Source organism: Dermacentor albipictus, chromosome 1 (genome assembly GCF_038994185.2).
Source record: "Dermacentor albipictus isolate Rhodes 1998 colony chromosome 1, USDA_Dalb.pri_finalv2, whole genome shotgun sequence".
Classification (NCBI taxonomy): Eukaryota; Metazoa; Arthropoda; class Arachnida; order Ixodida; family Ixodidae; genus Dermacentor; species Dermacentor albipictus.
Window position 1 is genome coordinate 419428009 of NC_091821.1, and position 25627 is coordinate 419453635.

A 25627-nucleotide genomic window follows, 5' to 3' on the forward strand; every position below is an offset into this window, starting at 1 on the left:
CTGAACTGGCGAGCAGCCTGAAATATGGGCTGAAAGCGACAAAGAGAGAGGGCGAAAGAGAGAGAAAGAGAAGCGGTTGGAAGAACAAACAAGGCAGACGGGAACAAAATATCGAAGTCAGTGCCATGAAGTCCGGCCCAGGCAAGCTTAAAAAAATAAAATATATGTATATATATAAATGTGCGCTTACTTGGCTTCCCTTAACGTTTTACCTCTGCAGCGGGCTTCACTTCTTTTGTGCAATGCCCTTCGTGTCGCTGCAATGTTATCGCGCCTGATGGGAAGGAGGTCTTAATATTCACATCTAAGAATTTGGTGAGCCTAATGTTTTATGCGCTGATCATTTTCGTTAGTGTAGTGTGCCGCGGTGTATGTGGTTCTCTTTCTGGGACTGGCGTAATCGCTAGTTCAGGCACCCATTAGAGTAATTTGAATGGCACAGTCTAGGCTCGTTCTCATTTTTTTCTCCCCTCCAAGTGTACGCCGAACCGCATAAACTTAATATCACGAAGTTTTTCCCTGCCTACCATTCCTATTGAAAGGCGTTTGATGTCTTGCAATGCGGCTCTAGGCACAGTGAAAGGGCTGCAGGCCGTGCCGTTGGCACATTGTGTGCGCGGTGCTCTTGATGCCTATCATAAAGGCCCGACGGAGAGCAAACTATAAACGAAAGCCAGTTAGGCTAAGCAAGCCTGTGCATCACAAACCAATGAACGCCTTTTTGACGACGCTGACCTAAGCGACGAATATGGACACCACCGCACCGCACGGTTTGTAATTGTAGGCGTAATGTTAGTGCGTTTGAAACAAACTTGTGTATCTCAGACATCCACGGACTTTGTTTTAACTCGGAACACTTCGAAAGAGACTATTACCCTCCGGTTGGATATATTTTCGTCTGTTTTACCTGCTACGCTTCCTATAGGCGAATAGATTGTACGAACGCCTCCAGCTGTTGGCGAACATTCCTGTTAGAATACGTTCAGACTGTGTGCCTCATTATTATTTTTCTTATCTATATTTTCCCCTTCACACTTCCTTAAGTGTGGGAGAGTCAGCAGGGCATATCCTTGGTGAACCCCCCTGTCTTTTCCTCTTCGTGAATGACGCTGTCTTCCGTTTTACTTAAGTATTACATAGTGCGAGCATTTTTTATTTCCTTTATCCTTAATTATTAAACAAGAAAGGCGTAGACACCGCCAACAACTAGTGCACTTATTTCCCTCTCAATAACAATAATAATTAGAAAAACCAGCCCGGTTGGTTGCTAGGTACTGGGGCGAGGGGGAATAGGAGGAAAAGCTTACGAGAAGGAGAAGAAGTCAATAGTTGATGTACACTGGAGTCGCCGCCGTAATGAGAATTACATGCACTGGATCACAGCTCAGTCCGGTAGCCTTCAAATGTCGCCGCAGCGCCCCTGTGGTCGTTATGCAGTTTCGATACGCGAGACATGCAATCCGAAGGTATTGTCCAACGAGAAAGGCTTTTCCGTCCAGCTGGGCTATAGAGTTGTTTAAAGATGCAACGGAGTATTTCTTTTTTTTTTTTCGTTTCTGTCGGTGTCGGTCCACTCAGCCAGTGGTGAAACTCTTCGCGGAGTGTGAGTTTGCAAGAGCTTTAAGTTGTTACCGCCTGTATGTTAAGCTGACATATGGCGGTAGAAATGGTAACAGGAAGCTTACAAAGCCTGACATATATGGCTTAAAACATTAGCACGCTAGCATTACTACTGCCACTAGAATGATGGCTTACAGGCATCGCGGTATTATGCCACCTTGCGCATCGGGCGAGCAACAGTGTGTGATAAATGGACAGAACACACGTATTGCCCGATGTATGTATTTATCCTTCTGTGCATGGCTGGTAAGATTTAAAAAAAAAAGGCAATAATGACCAAAGTCGTGCATTCGCGCATTTGATGACACCGCTTTATTTATTTACTTATTTATTTATTTATTTATTTATTTATTTATTTATTTATTTATTACTTTCTTGCTGCGATGAGACCATTTTAAAAGTCAATTACCCTTTGTCAATGTTAGCTCAGTCCTTCGATACTTTCTTAGTATTAAAGAACTCTGGTGTTGGGGGGCGGGGCTCACTAATATGCTGTCAGCGCTTGTTATACCTATGACGCTTTCATGAAATGCAGCTGGTTCAATACTGGCAAATAAAGTCACACTCGTGTTTCTTCGTTTATGGTAGTCTGAATCCTCTCTCGAATAGACCACCCAGTTCGCGCAGTCAGAACTTTTCATTATAAAGGCGCAGGAAGTTCCGTTAAATACGTTGATTAGAAACTAGTGATGCCATCGTTGCAATGAAGGAACATTTCAGTCTAACTTCTTGAATCAGGGCGTCGTCGCTGGTGTGGCGCCAGGCGCAGAGACTCGCTAGTAAATTTACTCATACGAATTGATGACAGTCTAGCATCTCTATGGCAGTTTTGATCGATGCATGCGCTTTTCTTAGCAGTGTAAGAAAGCAAGCTACGTGAGGTGTTTTATTGTCGCAGATGATGTCACAAGAAATGCTGCAATAGGCACGAGATAGCATCACGCTAGAAATGACGCGATCGGAATTTTCGTGGTAAGTTTGCCCGCATGGCAAGGCTCTTGCGTCTATATGGCGTTACGCAATGCGGAGAAGCTTGATTCCGGACCGTCAATCTTCCCGCATATGAAAGATGCTCCACCGCACTCGTGGAACTGTCTTAGAAAACAAAGATCGTGGCACTGACATTTTGTGTCAGTGGCGAGCTCCCGCCCAGCTCTATTTCCGCGACTTGAAGTACGCCTAAGGATCAAAAAAAGGAAAGAAAAGAAAAAGAAAGTCAAGGGGCATTTAGCCAACAACAACAACAGCAACAACAACAACAACAACAACAACAACAACAACAACAACAACAACAACAGCTATCCCTACGTGGATGAAGGCGAAAGCCTTGCGACCATCTAGTGGTGCGTAGACGTTATACCACAACGCAAGGTCGTGAGTTCGACTTCCACCAAAAATCGAGGGTTCGAGTGCCGTAATTAAGCCTACCCTAATTCACTGTGCCTTAATTACCTAAGCCTTAATCATCACCAAAGGTCGTCCATTCGTCTTCCACCACAGGTCGTGGGTTCGAATGACTTAATTAAATATATCTTAATTTAATGTGCATCAATTTATTTCACCTTAATTAACACCAAAGGTCATGGATGCGACTCCTACGAAAGGTCGCGGATTAGTGCCGTAATTAACTGTATCTTAATGATCTGTGCCTTCATTAACTTCGCCTTAGTTAACAACAACTGTCGTGCGTTCGACTCCCACCAGAGGATGAGGGTTCGTATCATTTTTGAACCGCCAACGCCGGATTTTCCTCCTCATGAGCCATTTAATAGTTTCGGGATAAAAAATGGCAGTGTGGTGCGAACATACAGCTGAGAAGAGACAAGTACAAGCTTTGAAAAAAAAAACAGTAAGGAAACGAAGAAACAAACAAAGAAAGGAAGAAGGAAAGAAGGGAAACAAACTGAATTTCGGATCATTCTAACACGAGCCTCAAGGAAAAGGAGCAGGCTGACGTGTAAGTTAGGCGCGTCTAACCGAAGCTGACGAAATCTTCTGCACTTCGCAGAAAGTGCTTAACGCCGTGCTGCACACTGTAGCAGCCAGTGATCCAGCATAATCGCGGCGGGGGAGTAGCGTAAGGGATCCGGGACTCGAACTGTCCTGCAGACGTGTTCGCCTGCTCGCCCACTCTCACCACGGCTGCACGTTTGAGCGCGTTGGTTGTGTAAGCAGTAGCGAGCCGAAAGATTTAGATTAGCTTAGATCTGAAAAGATTGCCTTCGATCCGTGTCTTTGCGAATTCGAGCCCTTCTCCCCTCCCCGCTCCTCCTTCAAAATCTCCACTTTCTCCTTCCCCTACCCACTCACACTGCCCTGGTGCTGTTGTGCCAATGTCGACGAACCAGATTCACCGCGCAATCTTAACGGTTATGGAAAAATTGGGAACAGTGCATTCGCCGCAATTTGCTTGAAGCGAATGTTGCGAAATGTAAACGAGAAAAACAATGTGGTTAGAATCGGCCTCAAGAGTGGCTACAATGTAGCCAAATTATAGATGAGACAACTCTAAAGTATCAATTTTTTTGTCGATATCTGTTTACGAGGTTTGTGCATATACGTACAGCGCTGCTTATCAACTCATAGTAGAAGGCAGTCTTTGTACATCAAAGCTAATATAAGTCTTCATACTACGCACATTGTGGCACCCTGGAAGCTTCTGTGCAATATATTCTCATCGAATGACCTCAAATTGAGTAACACTGGGAGAAAATTAGGGTTCGTCTTGACGTGTCAGATAGGCGTCCCTTATCTGAAGTCTGAAATTTGACAGCAACCCGTCTGGGAGGGAAAATACAAATTGAAGAAGCGCGAAAAGATACACCGACCAAGATAATTGAAACTTCTGTTACCTTAGCCAATGTACCTTTTCACGCTTCTTCAATAGTTCCTTATCTGTAAAGAAATTGATCGGACCTTTGTCCTGTCCCTAAAGTGAAGATATGCTGTAGAATCATTTAGTGATGTTATTGTCTACATGTGACCTCATTATTTCATTACGTATAATGCTATTTGAGTGACATAATTTTTACTTCCCCTAACGTCGTGATATCTTCGTCGTGTCACTGATATTTTGTGTGCTTTGATGTGTTCTTCTTTTTGCATCTCAAGTTAATGTCCCAAGGACTTTATAAAGTGCATTAAAATTGTGCATTATGCATAATTTTTGTATATTTAAAGCTTTATGCCAAGTTGTTAGTATGTTTCTTGTGTATGTAGTATGTACGTAGTGCATCTATTTCACTCTAACCGATTGTGAAATCTTTTGACCATCTTTATTTTTCTATTTGGCGTGTGCATGTGTGTTTGCGTGTGCGTGTGTACCGCATGCGAATTAACAGTAATGTTGCCCTCATTCTCATTAAATTTGGTGGGAGAGCTTGAACACGTAATTTACTGCAATTGTTCTAAATAACCTTCAAACATTTAACTCCGCCTACGCATTGCCCAAAACACGCCCATTCGTCTCATTACTATGGACAAGGAGCCTCGTTTAGTTAACCAGTGACGCCGTGGAAACCTATTTCAAATATCGAATATCACGCATAATTAAGCAGAGCGCTAGTATTTAAAAAAGACACTGTACGACGATTACGATACTCGCTAAATGCTAAGTTTGAGCGCAGCTCGACACGTGTTTTCACTTCGCGATATATTGAGGCAACTAATTTGGGACCGAAGTCCCCGCACCGAGTGGCAGTGGGCCAGGGCCGTCAGCGCCTTCGCCGAGGGAGGGGCGGTATGGGAACGCCGGCACGATGAGCGGCATCGGCGCCAGCTGTGGAATAAGACGACGACGAACGCGCGAGCACACTGTAAAAGAATTTACACCCTAAAAGTGAAAAAGGGTGTAAATGTGTCTATTAACTCACACCCTTAGGGTATTGTCTATATAACGGACACCAAAAGGGTGTGAGTTATAGACACATTTACACCCTTTTTCACTTTTTATGGTGTAAATTATATTACAGTGCAGTGGCACGAGCGCGTACGCGGGGTGCGCTCTTGGAAACTGCTGGCGGTACTCCTCGTAAGTGTCATTCGTACTACTTCGTGCGCCGGTATATGCGTCCGGACCGTTCAAACGGTGTTTATATCTGCATATGACACAGATTTATTCCTTAGGAATAGGTGCGTTTCTTTCTCTTCTTTATTACATTTTTTTTTCTTTTTTAATGACGCTAGGTGATTGCGCGTGCATTGCAGCCGCAGTGTCGGCTTTCGTTCTACTATGTGATTGTACGGTTCGTTTTGAGAACAAATGTTGTTCTTGCTCGTCAAGCAGCATGTATCTCTCATGTGCGCGTATACTTTTCAATCAGTACGTCTTGCGTAACTAAACTTCTGCTTGCCGCTTCAAACAAATTAATCACCCATCCGGCGCCCTGTACTCGGATTTACGAGAAGTATTCTTGAAGGAAACAAAAAGCGACAGTGCAACATTCCATCCATGTTTCCACCTTTCTCGCGTAACACAATGCGGAGCAATTGGTACGGGTTCTTTTATTGCGGTCGGACCTCGGCCGCCGAAAACAGCTTTAGGTAGCCTTTATATACGCTTATCATTGGTCCGTAAGCCGCGTGAATTTTTTGTTCAGTGCATGCTTAACAACAGCAACAACGAAAAAGAAAAAAAGCGGCACGGTAGCCTAATTAGTGGCTAGTAGTGGATATAGCATTGCGCTGCTAAACTCGAGCTCACGGGTACAAACCTAGTCGCGCAATTGGATGGGAAAGAAATGGAAGAACACGCGTCTACTTCTGTTTAGGTGCACGTTAAAGAAGCCCAAGTGATCAGTACCGAACAGGGTGCTTCATAATCATATCGCCAGATGCAAAACGTCAGAATCATAAAGTTAAAGAAGTACAACGAAGAGGGAGTTAGCTGCGTTAATTAGGCTTTTTCTAGGGGTGTAAACGAAAGAAATTATTCTCGAGTCTGATTTCCGAGGAAAACATGTTGCGCTCACCTTATATTTAATACCTAACTTTAATGCCGTTCCCAACCGTACGTTCGCTCAACTAAGCAGCTTCTGTATTATAAACGGCTTCTTTCAGTTATCCGGTGCACTATCATAAGGACAATAATGAAGCCATTAAAGGAACGGCATGCCTCACATACACGCAGAGATATTTATAGATCTGCTGTGGTCGTTGAAGAAGACAAGTGTGGTACCAAATTGTACACACAGTTTTAATGGATTGCAGACATGGTGAGACTGTCAAAACGTGTTCTCGTTGCCTGAATCAAGTTAGCAGATCTAAAGGCTGCCCCAAAACGGGGCGTTTATATTGAATGACAGCTAGGAACTTGTTCAGCAGAACAGATTGGCACTCCTGCGTCAATTCTCTCAGAAACGTGTGTGCTTCTGCGGAACAGCCACGACTATCCATGCAGCACAATCATTCGGAATAAGAGCCCTCACTTGTAAACTTGACTACAGCGCGTACATAGATAAAACGACCGAAAGAAAGACGCCGACAAGCGCTGACTTCCAATTGAGTTATTATTTCAAATAACAAGACGTTGTCTATGTATGCGATGTAGTGAACTTTGCAATGGCATACCAACTAGCCCGCACCCAAACCCTCCTCCCTTGCATCGGCCCCTCATCTCCGAGACTTCAAAAGTGCTGTTACGCATTACATTCGAATGGAAACGGCCATTCGATAATTTTTATTATTGAGTTCTGAAGTGGAATACGATCTGAATAGCAAACACCATTCGATTAGACTTTATGTTCCTACTTCATTTCGCCTGCTGGCTCGTTGAAGGAGATCGCCAGACAACCCACGGAGATTGCATTCGTCAAGACTTCTCGGTTTCTCCGATCCAGTCTGAGTACATAGGCATAATCTTCTCCCTAAATCTATTGTTCATATTAATGTCCAACAATTGCCTTGATTCCTTAACTCGGAAAGTCGATTGGTTCAGCTGAGGCTGATGCAGCCTTTAAAAGAAACGTGCTTATTCCGGTCGGGATTTCTCACTTTTTCAATCAGTGCGTTTAGAATATTTGATAATTTTTCTCTTACATATACGTCGTGGGATATATATGTCTATGTACCTTTAGATTTACCTAGAAGTGCATTGGTCATCTGCATCTCTTCGCGCCACGCAGTTAATAAACCTGGTTTATTTCACTATAATATTATTTTCTTTGATCATTATCCCTGATCAAAATTCCACCAACAAGAAGCGCGCGTAAAATGACACGATATATCAATAAAATTTTCTTACGTATTGCTTCATGTTGCAGATAGGCGGCTTCTATGGCAAAAATTACGTGTTACTTTTAGAAAACAATGTTAAAGATCGTCGTCGCCCTGGCTAAAACTACAATTGGTACCGGCGGGCAAGAGTCGTGGGCACATCAAAAATTCATAAAAAAATTGACTGCACACACTTTCTACGAGGAAATTTGGTGGACGCTTAATCTTTGCGTTTAAGTGTGAAACGCGATAGCGCTCAAAGACTCTTTTTTTTCATGCTTCCCGGCAACTACAGCTTATCTAACCGTAACGTTTGCCTGAAAACGCTTTTCTGCGAACGCTATGCACGTAAGCGAGCTTTCTGGTAGAAACGCGGCCCCTTGCGTGGGTCGATTTCCTGTTATTGTTTCGAACTTTTAATATTTCACTGTGACAAGAGCTAACATAAAGGACATGCGCTATCGGTGTTCTTTTTCCGTCACATTTGTCTGGGGGCTACCGTTCTCACAAATACGAGGAATAGTTTGCAAAAAATGAAAGACAAGGTCTGGGCAACTTTGACGGTACAGTAGTGGTTGGGTATGCGTAGTTCGAAATTCGATCGGCGTCCCGGACGCCGTTACGGGAAGCCGACGCCTACGCCGCATTGTGTACACTGTATATATTGAAAATCAATTTGTACATGTGGCATTTAGTTTATGTGTAACTGTGCCTTTCCGTGGGTATACGTGTTTATATGTTGGTGCGTGAGGACTCGGACATTACTTGCGTTGAAAACGTGCTGTGTTTCGTTTCTTACATGTTATCGTCCCGGTGGAATTGTGCCGTGATTATGACTCGGTGTTCGTATCGTCTCTTGTCGAAATAAATTTTTTCTAAACACACACGCCGGATATTCTGCGACACTGGCTCCGTAACGCTGTCGCGTTGAAAACTGGGCGTCCGCTCAACGAACGCGCGCTCGCTAGCAGACGACGCACTTGACAACGACAGCGAAATTGAGGACGTCGTGTTGTATAACCCATGCCTCAGATGCGTATACGTTGCAAAAAAAGGTGCCAATATAAATTTGCAGTTTAAATAAAGCACCATTACGAGAGCGTACGCGCGCAATCGGTCTCGGTGCCCTCAGCGTAAATACGCCGAACCTGCCGCGAAGCGCGTCTCTGCCCCAAATCCAGTTCACTCGCACCGCCCTCGCACAGTTTCACCACACGCGGTGCCTCAGCGGAACAGTGCCGTTCGGCCCACTCGACAACTGTCTAGTACACTCTTGCCGCTGCCTTCGCAGTGCAAGGCCATGGAAGAAGGAGCGCAAGCACTGCGAAGCGGGTGTTTGATTGCCAATAACTTCGCTTCTGCGGAACGCATTGAAGTGCATTTGCATGCGGGAAAGCATTTCTGAAATAGTCTACTTTAACTTCAAATGCATTTCTCGATTTCGATAAAAAGTGGTTCAGGGCCCCTTTAAGGGTCATGCAGACGTCGTAGGAAGGTCGCGGACAGAGCCGCCGTGAGACTGCACTATATATAGGCAGCGCGTCGACCAAGGTTAAGCTGTTGCCTAAACCAGTGCGGTGATGAACGTTTGAGATTTGTTTTAGCCTATATTAAAGTGGATTGAGGCCCTCCGTGGAGTTATAAGTTCCTCTTTCGCGTTTTGTCAGCACGTGATATACGAACACGTCGGCATAATTTCCACGAGAGTGTAACGTTGTACGTGCACTTCTTTATAGAGATTACTAGAAAAGTAGAGAAAGCATGAATCGGGAAAGCATGGATGCAATTCAAACGAGCGTCCGCTTTGGTACCCTACAGTGGGGATAAGGGGAAAGGGGAACACAAAGAGAGAAAGAGGGATGGAGTGAACAATGCATGCGCGCAGACAGGTAAACAGGCGGCCCATAAACGGTCACTCAAGCGGGGGCATTCCGAGAACTGCGTTTGTGCCCGTATAACACTTTTTGAGCCAGCTATGCATGGGGCTACGATTCGAGCATTTTTGACTCAAGAGAATGGTCTCGGGACCAGCCGGTTGTAACTTGTCCGGAGAGAGAGGCGCAGGACGTCGTATCACGGACAGATACACAACAGTTACTCAATGGTTTCTCCGTACTTACAGTGGTAGCACGCCGGACTATCGGGTATTCCAATACGGTAGGAGCATACAAGTGATTGTTAACGCCATTCCCAAACATACGTGGTGCACCAATGTTGCTTCGCGCAAGAAAGGCTAGAGGGCACCAGTAGCCGTAGCCAGGGATGCAGCTCATTCAGCCGGCAAACTGAAGACACTCGGAAAGCTCCAGAGAAATTGCGTCATTTTTTTTTTCAAGATATTCAATATGCTTATGGGAATGTAGTCCAATGCTCATACACTGCTTATAGACATTTTGTCGGCTACGATAGCTTGCAATAATCGCCAATAGATTGTGCATAATTTAAAGGGACGCTCTTCTGCAGTCATTATGACCTGCGGTATAATATTTTTCGTTGGGGATAGGTCCGTGTCTATAGAATGGACTATATAGAGCTCGCTCATCGGACAGACGGGGGACGAGGCTTCGTCGTTCATCCAGCGTGGAGCTAATTAATAAATCCACGCCTCCGGAAACGCCGGCGCCCGACAGCGGCCGAACGCGTTTCCGAACGCTGTTTGGCCCCCGCCGGCCTGCAGGCTTCTCCGGTCGGAGCTCGTCCGAGGCAGCGCGCGGCTTGGACGTCACGGAGGGTACAGCGGAGACGTCGGGGGAAAGGAGGGTTCGATGCATCAGGGCGGATTAAGCCTCGCGTGGTTCCATTGTTAGTCGAGCGCGGTAATTAAGCCCGCACACTGGCCGGCGCTGCAGGATTCGCGAGAAATTTCTACGATTCGCGAAACCCCCGCTTCGTGCCAGCTCTCCCCTCTTCTCTCGCTGTCGCCGCGCGGCTTAAGGGGCGAGGTGCAAGGGCGCCGTTGCGACCTCCGCGCTGAACCGTATTCCCCTGCTGCAGTGTGTGTGCAGGTATCTGCAGCCCGACACACTGCTACGCTCGCTGCTGGCACTCGGCGCCACTTAGTTACGTGCATGCATACATCTTGCTAACGAATACTTTGGACGCCTGCGCACGCTCTACGGAGTTTATAGCCACTCGCACTTGAAGCCTTGCAAGGTCTACTTAACCGGCGCGCTCTGAGTTGGCATTGTGGAATTCGGTAAAAAATGCCACCGTAATGTATGCGCAAGGCAGAAAACACTTTGTAGCGACTTGAAGAAAACCCTCATGTGGCCACGGTTTATTGACGCGCGTCTAGCGAGTTCACTCTCGGATAAATTGGCTTCGACTTCCACAGCAGTGCGCGCAACTGTGTGGAGCGACGAACTGCCGAATATTCTGGCCGGACACCCGATGACCTCCCTGCTTTGTGCCGTCGGCTTCTTCGACGGTCTCTGGGACACCGTCTCTATCCAGGCTCTGCCTAATTGGAGCGCATGGTACGAGCGTATAAGCCGGCTGGTTCTGCGCCGGCCGCCGAGGGACCCAGCTTTGTAACCGAACACTGGTTTTGTGTGCCCAGCGATGGCGGCGCGGGCATTTGAATCCAGGATCTGCAGCAGCGTGACGTAATTGCGCTGCAACGCGAGGAGGAAGGCGGCCGCATTTGTGCCGGTGGTTCTCTCGTAGACAAAGGGAAGCACGGCAGCTGTTGCCACAATGCTTCCACTTGGTCGCGGAGCCGGCACGGTGGGTGCGGCCACGCTAACGGTGACACAGTGACGAGTGCATGGCATACGTTCTGGAGCTTGTAATCGTACGTAGTTTTGTAGAATGGGGTCAGACGCATCGCTCACCTATTACCGGTTGTCCGGCAGCAAAACACGAGAACCCAATAAGTGCTGATTGCGGGCCAGCGCTCTTTTGAATATTCGTGCCAATGGAAATTTATTATCATGATTCTTGATTGTATCACAAAAGTATCGTATTCGAGACAGTGTTCGCAGAAAGGGGCAAATCCACTGCTCTGGTCGGCGCTTATTCGTCCCTCCAAATGCTACAGCAGCTTGTACTCGTGTTCTCTTTGTTTGTTTCTTTTTTTTTGCGAGCGGAATGCGCTATAGATACAGACCTGGCCGCAGGCCGCAAGCTGGCATTAACTTTTTTTTTTAGATATGCACATCGCTACATAATAAGTTCATTAGAGGAGGGGTGCAAATTGACACATACACGGAAGAAGGAAACCGGTTTCATATACCTGAAACATGGCCACTCTGGAATAAACGGCCCTCGTAAGGTGTAATAGATCATTAGCCCTGGCTGTCCAGTCACCAAAACTTCTGCACTCTGTGCTCCCTTAAACAGATACATTATACATTGCTGTGGTGTTTTCAAACCATCGGAAGAAAACGTGCTTTATTTTTCTAAGCGTAAGGGTTAGGTGGGAAGCATATGTTTACTCCTTGTAATTAATCAAGGAGTAAACATATGCTTCCCACCTAACCCTTATGCTTAGAAATATAAATCACGTTTTCTTCCGATGGTTAGAAAACACCACGCCAATGTATAATGCATCCGTTTAAGGGAGCACAGAGTGCATAAGCTTTAGTCACTGGACATCCCGGGCCAATGATCTAACTATGACACCTTACGAGGGCTTTACTGCTTACACCTTACTGCTTTTTAACATCGCCATGAAGAAACTATCGCAAAGGCTCTCCAACATAGAAGGGATCAATCATACGGTCTACGCTGATGAAATCACAACCTGGTGTACCGGAGGAAGCGAAGGAGCTGTTGAATTAGGCTTTAGATCAAACAGAGATGTACCTGGAAAATATGGGGCTTAGATGCTCCCTGAGGAAGTCTGAGCTCCTCCTCTACAGCCCAGTCAGGAGAGGTCACAAACCTAGAGGATGGAAACCATTGTCAGAAATAAACATCAAACTCCACAGTAAAAGCGGCTGTACCATCCCCAGAGTAGACACCATTCGGGTCCTTGGCATGTTCATCGAATCCAATGGCTGTATTAATACGACGCTCAACAAGCTCACAGCCAAGACTGAGAACATGATCAGACTTATCAACAGAGTCTCGAACAGGCGTGGAGGCTTAAAGGAAGACAACTTCCTTAGGTTATTCCACGCCTCCCTCATGAGCCATATAGTTTATGTGGCAGCCATGCACAACTGGTATAACTCCGGGAAGAAACGATTAAACAGGCTCATCAGAAAAAGTATAAAAAAGTACAAGGCATTCCGTTACGGGCGAGCACGGATCTCCTTATGCAATTAGGAGTGCACAACACATTGGACGAGATAATCGAGGCCCAGGAGTCAGCCCAACTGGCCCATCCATCCAGTACCCCGGCTGGAAAGAAGATCCTGGCGGTTCTTGAGATCAACCCTATCCTCATGGAAGAGCGGAAATATGAAATTTCAGAAGATCAAAGGAACAACATACGAGTTGCACCGTCTCCTCGTAATGTTAATCCTCAACACAACGTAGGCAGACGCAGGGCAAGATCCCTCGCCCTCCTCAAGCGTTCCAAGGACGATCCCTACCCGGCATGTTTTGTCGACGCAGCCCAATATGGACAGTCGTCTAACTTCACCCTTGCCCTCGTTGATCACAACGAACAGATAGGGAATGCAGCTTCCCTGAAGTGCTCAACACCAACCAGAGCGGAGCAGGTCGCAGTTGCTGTAGCACTCCTAGACAACAGCAGATCACAAATCATCGCTGATTCGAGATCGGCGGTCAGGACTTTCGCTTCAGGATCCATCGCTGAGGAGGCTCACAAGATTCTCAAAAACAACATAATCTCTCCGCACACCATCATGTGGTTTCCGGCTCACCTCTACACCCAACTTGACTCGTTTCCCAATCTCAATGACATCGCCCACTCCCAAGCGCGTGCACTAACCCACCGCGCGGGAGTAGGATCGAGCTCAGACTCCGGGGTTCTCGAGTTTCGGGAAACTCTCACTACTTTCAGCGAAATTACTGCGCGCTACCACGTGGGTAGGAGGACTTATCCTCCCCCTCACAGCAAACTGGCTAGACCTCTGGCGTCCACTTTACGCATGCTTCAGACTAAGTGCTGTCCAAACCTGGCCCTTTTCCACACGATCACTCCAGAGGCTTTTAGCTCTACTTGCCCCGACTGTGGGGCTGTTAGCAATCTCGCACACATGCTCTGGGGATGCCCCTCGTTACAGGGACCCAATCGCGTCACAGAACTCTGCGATCCAGAGCTCAGAACTTTCACGGCAAACCTGGGCTGTCCAGAGAGCCCACGATGCGGCGGTTAGGCTCGGCCTACCAGTCCCCACGTGGGAGTGACCCGCAGCTCTGCCCTAGGGCAAAGCTTCTCAGGACCTTGTAATTAAAGTTCTTTGTCTGTCCGTCTGTCTGTCTGTCTGTAATTAATCAAAGTATTTTCAAAATAATCTGATAAGTTTAAAGCGCGAAAGAAGACGAGACGAAAAGAAAAAGCGCTTACTTCCAAGTGAGTTTAGTGCATGACGACGAAACGCCAATGCATATCGTCGGACACATTGTAGAAAAATATCTCGAAACTAGTGCAGTCCTGACAAATTGTTCCAAGTGAATGCACCACCGAACTCATTGGCTATAATTCGCCGATATAAACATCTGCTGTAATGTAACTAGTTAGAAAGAGTAATTATCGTAAATATGTTTATTTTGCAGATAATTTGATTTCTCGTAGAAATAATGGCCGCCTCATTGAGTAATTTAGATCAAGGGTTATAATTGTGCTATCCACCACAGGAGAGTTTTAAACATTTGACACCCTATAGAAAAATGACAACCATTCCACTCTGTGAAGATGGAATGGCAGCGAAAGCTGGCGACATTCACAGCTCTCAAACGAAAAGCAAAGTGCTTTCGCTGCCATTCGTTCAGCATCGCGGGAACATTCTTCGTCTGCGGTCGTTTCGCGCCGGCGCCGTTTACACTCTTGTGGCTGTTCCCCCCGGCGCTCCTCGTACGCATGTTGTTCTTCGGGTAAACGAACTATACGTGTACGCCTCATCGATAACGCAGCTGTTTTTACCGCCGATACCTCTCCTGCTTATATATTGCGATAACACTGACGTCACGCTATTCTCCACGGTGAGCGTTCTAATCTGTTCCGCATTTTGACATCTGCGCCGCCGCACTACACCCGTACGTGATCACACACAAAGCAAACAATGAAACCCATTGTGTATCGGTTTGTAAGAAATCGCTAAGTCCGTTTTTGTCGTCGGATGCCGAGAAAACTGCGCAAGGTTAGTCATGTACAACTTTCGCTGTAAAAATAAAAGCAGCAGCCGATATATTAAAACTATTCCCAGTGCACCTCTTCTGCGTCTGCAGCAAATGCTCGTCATCTACTTAGAACGTGTCCTAGTGCGAAGACGGTCCTCGCAATTTCACTCAGTTTCTGCATGAATGAGGCCTCCAAGCTCACATTTACTTTCATTCTGACATCATACCGCTTCTTAACTCAGGTTGAATAAAAAAAATACGAGGACACCTAAGCGCTTCTTACGAGTATACTCGCGGACAACATTGTCTGGCAATGAAGTGAAAGCTACGGGCGCGTGGCTGCTGCACATGTGTTACGGCGCCAAGTAGTCCGCCAGCGTTTGCTTCGGTAGCTTGGAACAGACGCTGAATAGACGCAGCTTCAAATGCGACGGTTTCGCATCTGCCCAGACGAGGAAGGGAAAAGCCGCAAAATAAGTAGACATTTACATTCAGTGGTGTGTTTTTATCTTATTTAACTGTTGCTAATAAGGTGTTTATGTTTTCTCTTCCCGAGCTTAACCTAACGTGGATGAAAGCACGGGACTCTTTTCAGAAGCGCTCTCACTTGTGCGCGCTTTGTCTCCGTAGCTTTTCCTTCGTTGCCACAGAAAGTTAAGCGCCTTTCCTTTCTTTAGATCACTAACATCCACAGAAAGTTGTCCGCGAGTATAGTGGATGCGAAAGCAATAATGCCCGATCGAACGATACTGAGCGATCCTTCGAGTCATGAACTCCTCGTGGGTAAGCTAGCGCACTGAGACGCTTGGCGCGTTCTGCTTTGGCCTTATACCGAGGTGCAGTTAGAACGCAGGCGAGAGCTTGCGCGACCAAGGAACGCGCGGATAACACAGGCTTCCGAGAGCGATAGCGAGGGTGAGATAGCGTCGCGTTGATGTCCTCTCCCCTCACACAATATCGCGGCAGCAGGGGGGCTATCCGCTTAATGGAGATGTCCATTTCGTCCGCGGCCGATGTGTTCATTGGCTCAAGGCGCCTGTCTTGTTCTGGCGCGTGACCCAGCCCTGCCAATCAAAACTTCAGCAGCTGACGAAAAGACACGTGCACTAAGTGGACATTTACAGATTACCAGCCCAGATGTTCCCTTTCGCCCTCTCTGCTCTGTCGAGGCACGAGCCAGCAAGTGCGAGCCAGCGTCACGAGCCCACGAGCGAGCTCGTGACGTGGCGTCGCAGCTAATGGGAAGTTTCGCTGCTACAGACGCCGCCAGCATTTTCGCTCAATGGGCCATTTGACGCTTTCGCATCAGAAAAAAAGAAAGAAAGGCAGGGTAAGGTTAGCGGCCCTTAAAACTTGAGACAACGGACGCTTGGAGGAGGAGGAAATAACTTTATTGTGTCCTGAGGAACCCCTCCCCAACCACTCTTGGTTTAGTGGCCGGCAGGGACGCTTGGACATTCGTATTTCTCACTCTGTGCAGACGGTCTGTTCGGCCGCTGCGAAAGCGTTTCCCGTCTGGGGGCGGCCGACCTGTGGCGCCCCGAGCTGGATGCGAGCGGCGCCAAGCTTCTGGAGTCCGAGCTGGAGCGCCTCTGGGAGCAGGGCTACCGGTGGCACCACGTGTACAGCCAGTGCGTGGTGCGCTCGGCCCTCTCCGCCATTCGCCACGGGCGACTGTACGACCCGGGTTTCTGCGCACGGACGCTGCGCAGCACGCTGCCCATCGTGGTGAGTTGGCCGTTTGGGTGCTTGCAATTCAGTGAAGCGAAGAAGTAAGAATGAAAAAGAAAACGCGTTGTTATTCCCCGACTGGTGAATCAGAATGGGAATTACGCCCACTTCCACGAGTTTAGAATTATAACGATGTTTTTCGGTGTTTGCTTCAATTAAATATAACGCAAATTTATATTTTACTTATATCAGAAGTGACGTAATGCTTCCAACCTTTCTAGATGAAACCCATTAATCACTAAGTCTAGCAACTCGATGCACTAGAGCCCTGATATAGCAAACCCTGCAAAAAAAAAAACACACACACACACAAAAAGAAGAAAAAGAAACATATTGCCTGTATTGTCAAGCAATATCACTAGTCACGAGTCGATATCACGAGTCTGTGTCATCATATATTTTGATTATGGGGGTACAGTCATGGATGAACGACAGCTGCATCGGGATAGTTGACTCGCTACAGCTGGACTAGACAATTGTGTTCGAAGGAGGTTTTAGTAATCGTTAGTTTAAATTTCACCGTGCGATGTACCCATCTATTGAAAGGAAGGACCAACCAACCTACCTTCCAACGATTAGCCGAAATCTTCTATATCTACAACCTATTAGAAGTCGTTATACATATACCCGCGTTTTCGTAGCGTGGGAATGTAGCTACGCACTCGGTCCCAGCCAAATCCTTAGAATAACTATCTCACCCCAGCATGGGTACTGTGACTGAGTTCGCTGTCTCTTTGCGAGTGCCCGCAGTGCAGTGTGCAGAGACAATGGCTTTCGGTCGTGCTGAACCAGTTGGACGACCAGCGTCTGTCGGTAGAAAGAATTTTGCAACTTCGACGCGACTTAACATGACATCAGAAGGCCGTGCAATCGCTACTGTGATTCTTGAGATCGACCGCGGCCTGTGTGAACGCCTGTGATAGAAACGCCTTTTGTGTTACCTGTTCCTGTTATCTCTCTCTCTCTCTCTCTCTCTGCTCTCTTTCCAACTCCTATAGACATTTTCATCGGGCGAGGAGGAAAGGGCGCGCGGCGAGCCTTTCCTCCTCTCTGGCTTGGGCGATGCCGCGCGGTGCTGCTTGAAAGTATTGCTGTCGCGTACTGCGGAAAGATTTCGAGATGTTCTAGATCGTACCCTGAAATTTACGCATTTCCCGTTCATATAAGACCGTCAGGGAAGACTGTCTATGCACCTTACCGATGCATAGTATGCGGAAATATCTCTTGGGGGCGCAAACATGTGACGTGCATTATCAGCATTATCAGCCGCGGTTTGTGTATGCGTTGTGAACCATTTTGCGTATATCGGTTTTAATTCAACGAAGAGAACCGGCGTCTCCGTATTACCAGCATGAAATGGTAAATCTGCTCACTATCTGATCGCTTGGCGTAGGGACTAAAAACATGAAACATAAGAGCGAATGCTCGTGTACGGCCAACCTAAGGCAACTACGAAATATCTATGCGGCAGGCGCTGTCAAATATTTGTGATACACGGCATCGTTCTCACGCACTTCAAGTCTAGTAGGCCTGAAATCACTATATGCCTACGCTAGCCTTCCTGCATGAGGCCGATGGCGCAGCTCAACACAGCGATCACTGCGGTTGGTGAAACGGTATGATACGTATATAAGCTATGCGATTCGGCATTGCCTTTTTGTCCTGCAAAGGCATAATATATGAGAGGGATCGCATCAAAGAACGCGATGGCTATTTTTGAGGACAACATTTTCGTAATACGTTTGAGTGCTTAGTAGAGAACGGAACGAACACAACCGAAATCGCATCAAAGAACGCGATGGCTATTTTTGAGGACAACATTTTCGTAATGCGTGTGAGTGCTTAGTAGAGAATGGAACGAACACAACCGAAATCGCATCAAAGAATGCGACGGCTATTTTTGAGGGCAAAATTTTCGTAATACGTGTGAGTGCTTAGTAGAGAACGGAGCGAACACAACCGAAAAAAATATTTTGGTTATCATCCTCTTTCTCGAAAAAGAAACAGAAAACGGGCTAACGCCGCAGTACGAGCTCGCATAGTCACGCCGCACAAGGTTTATAGACCTATAAACATTGATGCCGCATGCTTGGACCATGCGCTATATAGAACAAAGATAACTGTAATCCGTAACCTACCACTGCTTAGGGCGGTCGCGCAGTTCGTAAACGGTCGCTTTGCTGGACTAGTTCACACTGTAAGGTATGCCATTTTTACTAACAAAAACTATTTTATTCAAGGGTGGAAACCTCATCCACCGAACCAAGTAGTAAAGCAACGTAATCTGCAGCTAACAGTTTGAACGCGTGTCAAAGTATAACAGCACAGCTCCTATCGTAGCAGAAGGGTACCCACACTGTTACGATCGCCGCGTATGTTTCATTGCTCCTAAACCACAGCTCAGAACTAGAGGATAATACTGCAATAAGGTCACATTAGTGAATGGAACATTCAGAAATGCAGAATTGATCTCCGAGGCTCATTGTAGGCCCAAACATTCGCACACACATCGCGCTGCGTGCTCGGTCCGCCTCAACGCCAGCAGAAACTTCGGCCATGCCGACTTAAACCACTTGAGCACGTGTCACAGAACCGTTTACCACGTAGAAGACGCACGCCACACTAAATGGACCGCACTAGCTTGAAAAGAAACGCCAGAAACTAGGGTGGTCTCGCATTCCTTGTCCTTCGTGCTGTACGTTATCTTTTGCCAGAAACTACCGACGAGCGTATACCTGCCATGCAAAATGGAGCGCTCGCCCAAGCCAGCATGCCGACTGCCCACTGCGTAGCAATATGGCGGCGCCCATGAAAAAACGGTCTATATCGCTCACCCCAGTGCAGGGTAACAGACCGGAAACTCGTCTCTGGTTAATTGCTTTGCCTTTCCTCTCTCTCGCTCTCTTTCTTTCTCTTTCTCTCTCTTGCTCACTCTCTCCCCGAGTTCGCTATTTAGGAGACGAGCACTCTGCCATGGAGGTAATGCCGCAATTCGCGAAGCGCCACACACGTATCTGTTGGTAGCTGTAACATCGCAATGAATCTCCGCAGCGTGAACCATGGCGCGATGCTCCAATACGAGTATCTCGGAGGCTCGTACGCGCTTGGGTTTGAGGCGCGTCGCTCTTGCGCTATACGTCTCAGCGACGTTTTGAGCCGTGCTCCCGCTTGGGTTGCAGGAAATAGTGCTAGCCTTTCCTCCTTACCCACAAGAACCACTTCTCTCAGCGACGTTAGGCGCGATAGCGGTGTTACACTCAGGGAATCTCGTTTACTCATGAGGAGGCTAAGCATAGAGGCTCAAACTGCAGCTCGCTTTTGTTGGCGCAATTTCTGTGACATCCTTCTTTTTTTTTTTAAAGTTAAGTTATTAGCTGTAAGCGGATGCACGATGAGGGACACATAAAAACAAACGGTTGTTCGCAGTTTTTGAATTAGAGATAACTTTTGTTAGTACGTGTTTGAAGTGCCGCACTGGCGATTATTTGACTGTATGGGTAAGCTAAAGACGTCTTACTCATGACAGTGTAGTGGTGCGCGTATACTAATTTCTGAGACCGTATTGGATACGACTCGAGGTGTGCAAGAAACGAAGCAAACTGAATATCGAATACTTTTCAAATGGTTTTTGAATAATGAGAAAGAAATCAGTTTTCACAATTAATACGCCACGACGTGCACATCATAGAATTCACAGCGTTAGCAGGTCTTTGCCGTTACATTGTACGTTATTAAGCGTAGTATATTAAAAGCACAAGTGGAGCATCAGGAATAAATACGCAGTTTGATAGCATGCAGAGGGATCTTCGGAGGGGGTGAATGATCGCAAAGAGCGCCTTATTCCTCCATGAAACCTTTCTCTCTCTTCCAGTGATGTAGCCACCTACATGGCGCCGAGTTCTGATGTCCTATGCCTATACCTATACGCTATGGCCGCGAGGATGAGAAATTAATTCTACTTTTGCTCCAATTTTATGCTTGACTGCGCATAGCTAGCGTTTTGAAATATTTGGAAAACTACTCAAGCAATACTGGCATTTACGAATAGTGACTATTTGATTCGAAGACCACATCAAAGAGGACACTTTGAATTCGCTATTTGAAAGTTCCGAACATTCGCTTCCTCTTTTTATCCCCCTAATCCTACCCCTTGTGCAGGGTAGCCAACCGGAACTACCTCTAGTTTAACTCCCTGCCTTTATATGCATCCTTTCTCTCTCTGTCTTTCTCGAACATTCGCTCAACCCTACAACAGTGCATTAAAAATGTCAATGAATAACTTCATTGAATGCCTACTGAAGGAGGAGAAAAAAGAAAAAAAAAGGAGAAGTAGGGAATAGGAGGATAGGAACATTGAAGGAGAGGGGGGCAGGGAAGACGCGGTGAATACATGCAAGCGCGCTGACGGCGCCACGCAGTCAAAGACGTTCGTGCAGGTCATGTCGCACACGAGGAGGCTAAAGCGCCCGCACTGTCTTGCGAGCGATAGGGACCTCGTTGCACTGTAGCCACGTAAAGCGGCTGATCCAGTCCTCTCAAATGCATTGAAGAGTGACTGTCCTTTCAAATCAAATCTAGCTTAATATTATGCGCAGTATGCCTCGCACTGTTTTGAGCGGCATTGGTTCGAGTAAACATTTGCAGATGTGCGCGAGCAATCTCATTTCGAGACACAAACAGAAAACTTCTCTCTTTTTTTATTGTTGCGTTAATGAAGGAGAGGTTGACTCCTTTAATGGCTCCGACAACCCCTCTTCCCAGGGCAAGAAAACCTAAAAGCATGAAAACATTGAGACGGGTAAATATAACAGGAAACGTTTATCAGTCACACGTCTTGTCCCAGTCGTTGTCGTTTGTGCGTGTGGCGGTTCTTTGGTGGTGAAGCAGAGAGACTATTTCTCCCGTTTCCTGTCCAAGAGGAGCGATTCTAGTAGGACCACCATCTAATGTGCATAAGCACTGGCCACTTCTCATCCATCCCCAGTACTTTCACTCACCTTGCCTATTTCCCAGTGCAGAGCAGCAGACTAGAGCGCAGTAGCTCAGCTCTACCTCTCTGTCTTTCCTATCAATAAAATCTCCCTCTCCCTGGCATATTTTATACTGTTTTTCTCACTGTTTTGCCCTTCCCACATGTAGGGTAGCCAACCACGTGAAGCCTTGCTTAACCTCCCTGCCTTATCTTCTTTGTCTCTCCCGCTCTCTTACCCCGACGCTGATTTATGGATAAGCTGCAGAGCTAATCGTTTGGACGAGCTTTGAGGACGCAAGGCGCAGTATTGACGCGTTAGCGTTAAGAGCCCCGTGTCGCAAAAAATCTGCTGTTGGCATCGGCGTCGGCGGAGTTGTCCGTGAGCGAAAATTTCCGTATATATTTAGGTATATGTATATGCCACGGTTAATGCGATTATTGCCACACCATTATATCGCTAAAGTTGCTCACTCCTTCTCTTACATTCTTGACAAAGTTATTCCTCAGAATTTAGACAGTGACAACCCAAAAACAAATGTCATGAAACAAAATACTGACAGTGCGTGCCTTTTATGTTAAATCTTCTCAGTCTTAAACATTAAAGATGTGAAACAATAAAAGAAACCTGAAAACTGTGTATCTTTTTTTTTTTTTGCCGCGGCTGTGTACTGCCTCCGTGATCGGCCCACGCAAGAAGCTCCGTTTCTACCAGAAAGCTCGCCTTCGTGCGTCGCGTTCGCCGCACGCGTTTCCCGGTAAACATTACTGTTACATAAACTGCAGATGCCCGGAAGCGTAAGAAAGAGTTGGGGAGGCTTTGAATGCTATTGCGTTCCACTTTTAGAGGCGAAGCTTAAGGGTCTTCCAAGCTTTTCTTGTCCAAATGGCGTATTCCTTGCTGCGACATCGGTGGCGTCTCGTCCTTTGACTCCCAATCTATGGTTCCAGAATTTGAGTCATAACAGGGCAATGCAATTTGTTGTTTCTAAAATCTTCTGGCAATGTAATCTGGTATTACGGGCCATGGACAGTGGCGCACAACAATGTAACTAGAGATGTGGGTTCGTAACAGCTGTCGCCTGAAACGTTTGATGATCGTAGTAAAAAGACCATAATTTTCCGTGTTTTCCTCAAGAACGCAATCTGGATTATCTCGAACGATCACGTTGGGTACGGGTGCTCTCACATTCGCGAAGTTTCACGTGTCGAACAGAGTCGAGCACGCCGCCGTGCCACAGCGCCAGGAACGCTGACGCTCTAGTCACGCGAAAACTCGCGAAAGTGATGGTACCCTTGAAAGACATCGTTCTGGAACACAAATCCTGGTTTCTCACTGGGACACTATCGTGAGAGGCCAAATGGGGCACCCATTGCCGCAAAGAACTGCAAATGTGCACGATATCTTGGGTATTGCAGTAAGCCTGTTGATGTTCCATCTCTTTCAGTCGGACGAAATAGCAATGGAGCTCGAGCACCTGAGCCCAGATGACTTGGCCTTCATCAAGTGAGTACTACTGGTCATTTCAGTTACTGTTTGCAGATGGGGGCTTGATAGAGGGTGTACAATTATTCGTCTGCTTTTTCTTTCTCTTTTGCACAACGAAGTTGATTATGGCTAGGCTTCCGTGCACTTTTTGTGTGCGTGTGGGAAAACCGTGGGCAGATCCTGAAGATAGTTCAATACTGTGCGGATCGACCCGCGGCGGAGGTGAAGCAGGCTTCAAGCACTCCGCCAACTTGCAAAAGAAATTGGCAGTAGCTTAGCTCGGCTATGCCAGGATATACGTAGCGAAAGCTAAGGCATAGCATGGTTAGCCTTGGTTAATCTTGATTGCAAGTGCAGGTTAGTCTGGTTGTCCAGCTATGTTACGGCGATTAGCCAGTCGTTCGGTGCGCTGTTCGTCTGTTTCCTGAGCGATTCGTTTCCTCTTCATCTCGTTCCGATGCCGATTCCGATTGTTCCGATGCCGATTGTTGCCGTCCATACTGCCGCCTCAACTGTGGTTGCGGCGCACGCGAGCTCTCCTTTTCAATCCTCCGACATGTTATCAGGCATGCGACGCAGCTGGCGAAGCGAGCGGAGGCGAACGCAACGACGAGAAACGCGGTGCACTACAGAAGCTTGTCGCATCGCATAATTTCAGTGCACTTCTGTTGTCATCATTGGGTACATGTTGCGACGATAGGTTTCTGTCGTACAACGACAGTTCTCCGTAGTACAACAGAAGTTTGTCGCATTACTTCAGGAACACTTCTGTTATGACAACTGGGGGCCTGTTGCAACGATAGGTTTCTGTCGTACAACAACATTTTTCTGTAGTACAACAGAAGTGGTCGCTTCAGGAATACTTCTGTCGTGACAATTGGGGGCAGGTTGCCTCAATAGGTTTCTGTAGTATTTCAACAGCTCTCTGTAGCACTACAGAAGTTGGTCGGGTTACTTGAGGAACATTTCTGTTGGGACAGCAGGGTGCCTGTTGTGATGATAAATTTTTATACTACAAAAATCTGTTGTAGAGCTTCATCTTTCTGTTGTAACAACAGACATACGACAGAGTCTACTTCTGTAGTCACAACAAGAAATGTCTGTTGTACATCAGAAAAGTCTGTCGCTCCATCAGGAATCTGTGGTTACTACAGAAAAATCCTGTTGTACAACAGAAATTTCTGTAGTACTGAAGGCAACCTCTGTTGTCATTTTCAACTGGGTGTGACGAGGAACGCGGCGTGACGTCACGTGCCTCCTCAGAGCACCGCCACGGTGAAATCGCAAGTTCGCGGCCAGTAAAGCTTTCGCTTTGAAATAAGTTTGACATCTTCTGTCTAAATAAAACCCGTATCAGATATTAGGCTGATAAGAACAGATGCTACACATTTACCCGCGTCGCCCATGTCTACGTGCGAACCGCTCTCAGTTTGTCGGCGTTCCAAGCGCTTGCGTATCTCCTTTCCTTCCGCTCCCCCGTGGTGGCGGCCCTGTCGAAACATAACGCGTGTCTAGTTTCCTCCGGCTCCTCGGGGTGGTGGTCCCGCCGTCTACGCAAATGTATATAAAAAAATCATGGTAAATAAGCTCGTACTTTTGTTCAAAATTCTGTGTCATCTCTGTAACGTGTACTAAACACATTCGCTGGTAGTCCGCCTTCACTTAGCGAATTGGCTTATGATTTTTTTTCTTATCACCATGCGCTGAGAGAAAACAGTGCGATATTCAAGCACACACAAAGGAGAACTTTACCTCTGCGTCATGCATAATACCCTAAGCTGGCTTCGCATTCCCGCCTTTCCGTGAAGTTGCGTAACGTGACGTAGTAGACGTGACGCGGGATCAAGGTTTCAGTATCATCGTGTACAGCGTTTGAGCAAATAAATAAACTTAGAACGTTCGGCATAGCCGACACACGGCCAACGTTAACGCTGTGGCGCCATCTGGTAGCTAGAAATCAAAATAGTGAAGCGCTTCGGTGGCGCCTTTGGCATAACAGCGAAAAAGCAAATCCGAATAACGACAACATTGATCTGATCTGAATAATGTTGACAAAACGTCGCGTATACTCAGTCCGCAGAGCGAAGTGAGCCAGCTTTCTCGTTTTCACGACAGAGAGCGAGCGTGAAAGACGAACACCGTCAAAGAGGGCGACATGGGCGCTGCCATGCTGATGCGCAATTGCAGTATCCGGCAGTAGCCACCGCTAACGTCGCGGTAGAGGACGCGCATGCGCAACGGGCATCCGTCAGCAACGCATCACTGTGTGGAGTATTACGAATCGTGCAAACCTATAGGACTACCGAATTTAGGAATGTTGTCACTCGTCGGATTGCTTTACGGATATTTCT

General features: G+C 46.9%; 1 protein-coding gene across 3 annotated transcripts in view; it reads left to right on the forward strand.

Annotated features, from left to right (window-relative positions):
- The window catches only part of IA-2 (tyrosine phosphatase IA-2), a 663183-nt gene that overhangs the window by 148269 nt on the left and 489287 nt on the right, over positions 1-25627 (forward strand). For all 3 annotated transcript variants that reach the window (XM_070532244.1, XM_065429889.1, XM_070532245.1), the window contains exons 3-4: positions 16568-16815; positions 23236-23294. In XM_070532244.1, the coding sequence (XP_070388345.1) occupies positions 16568-16815; positions 23236-23294 (307 nt within the window). The remainder of the gene's footprint in view (positions 1-16567; positions 16816-23235; positions 23295-25627) is intronic.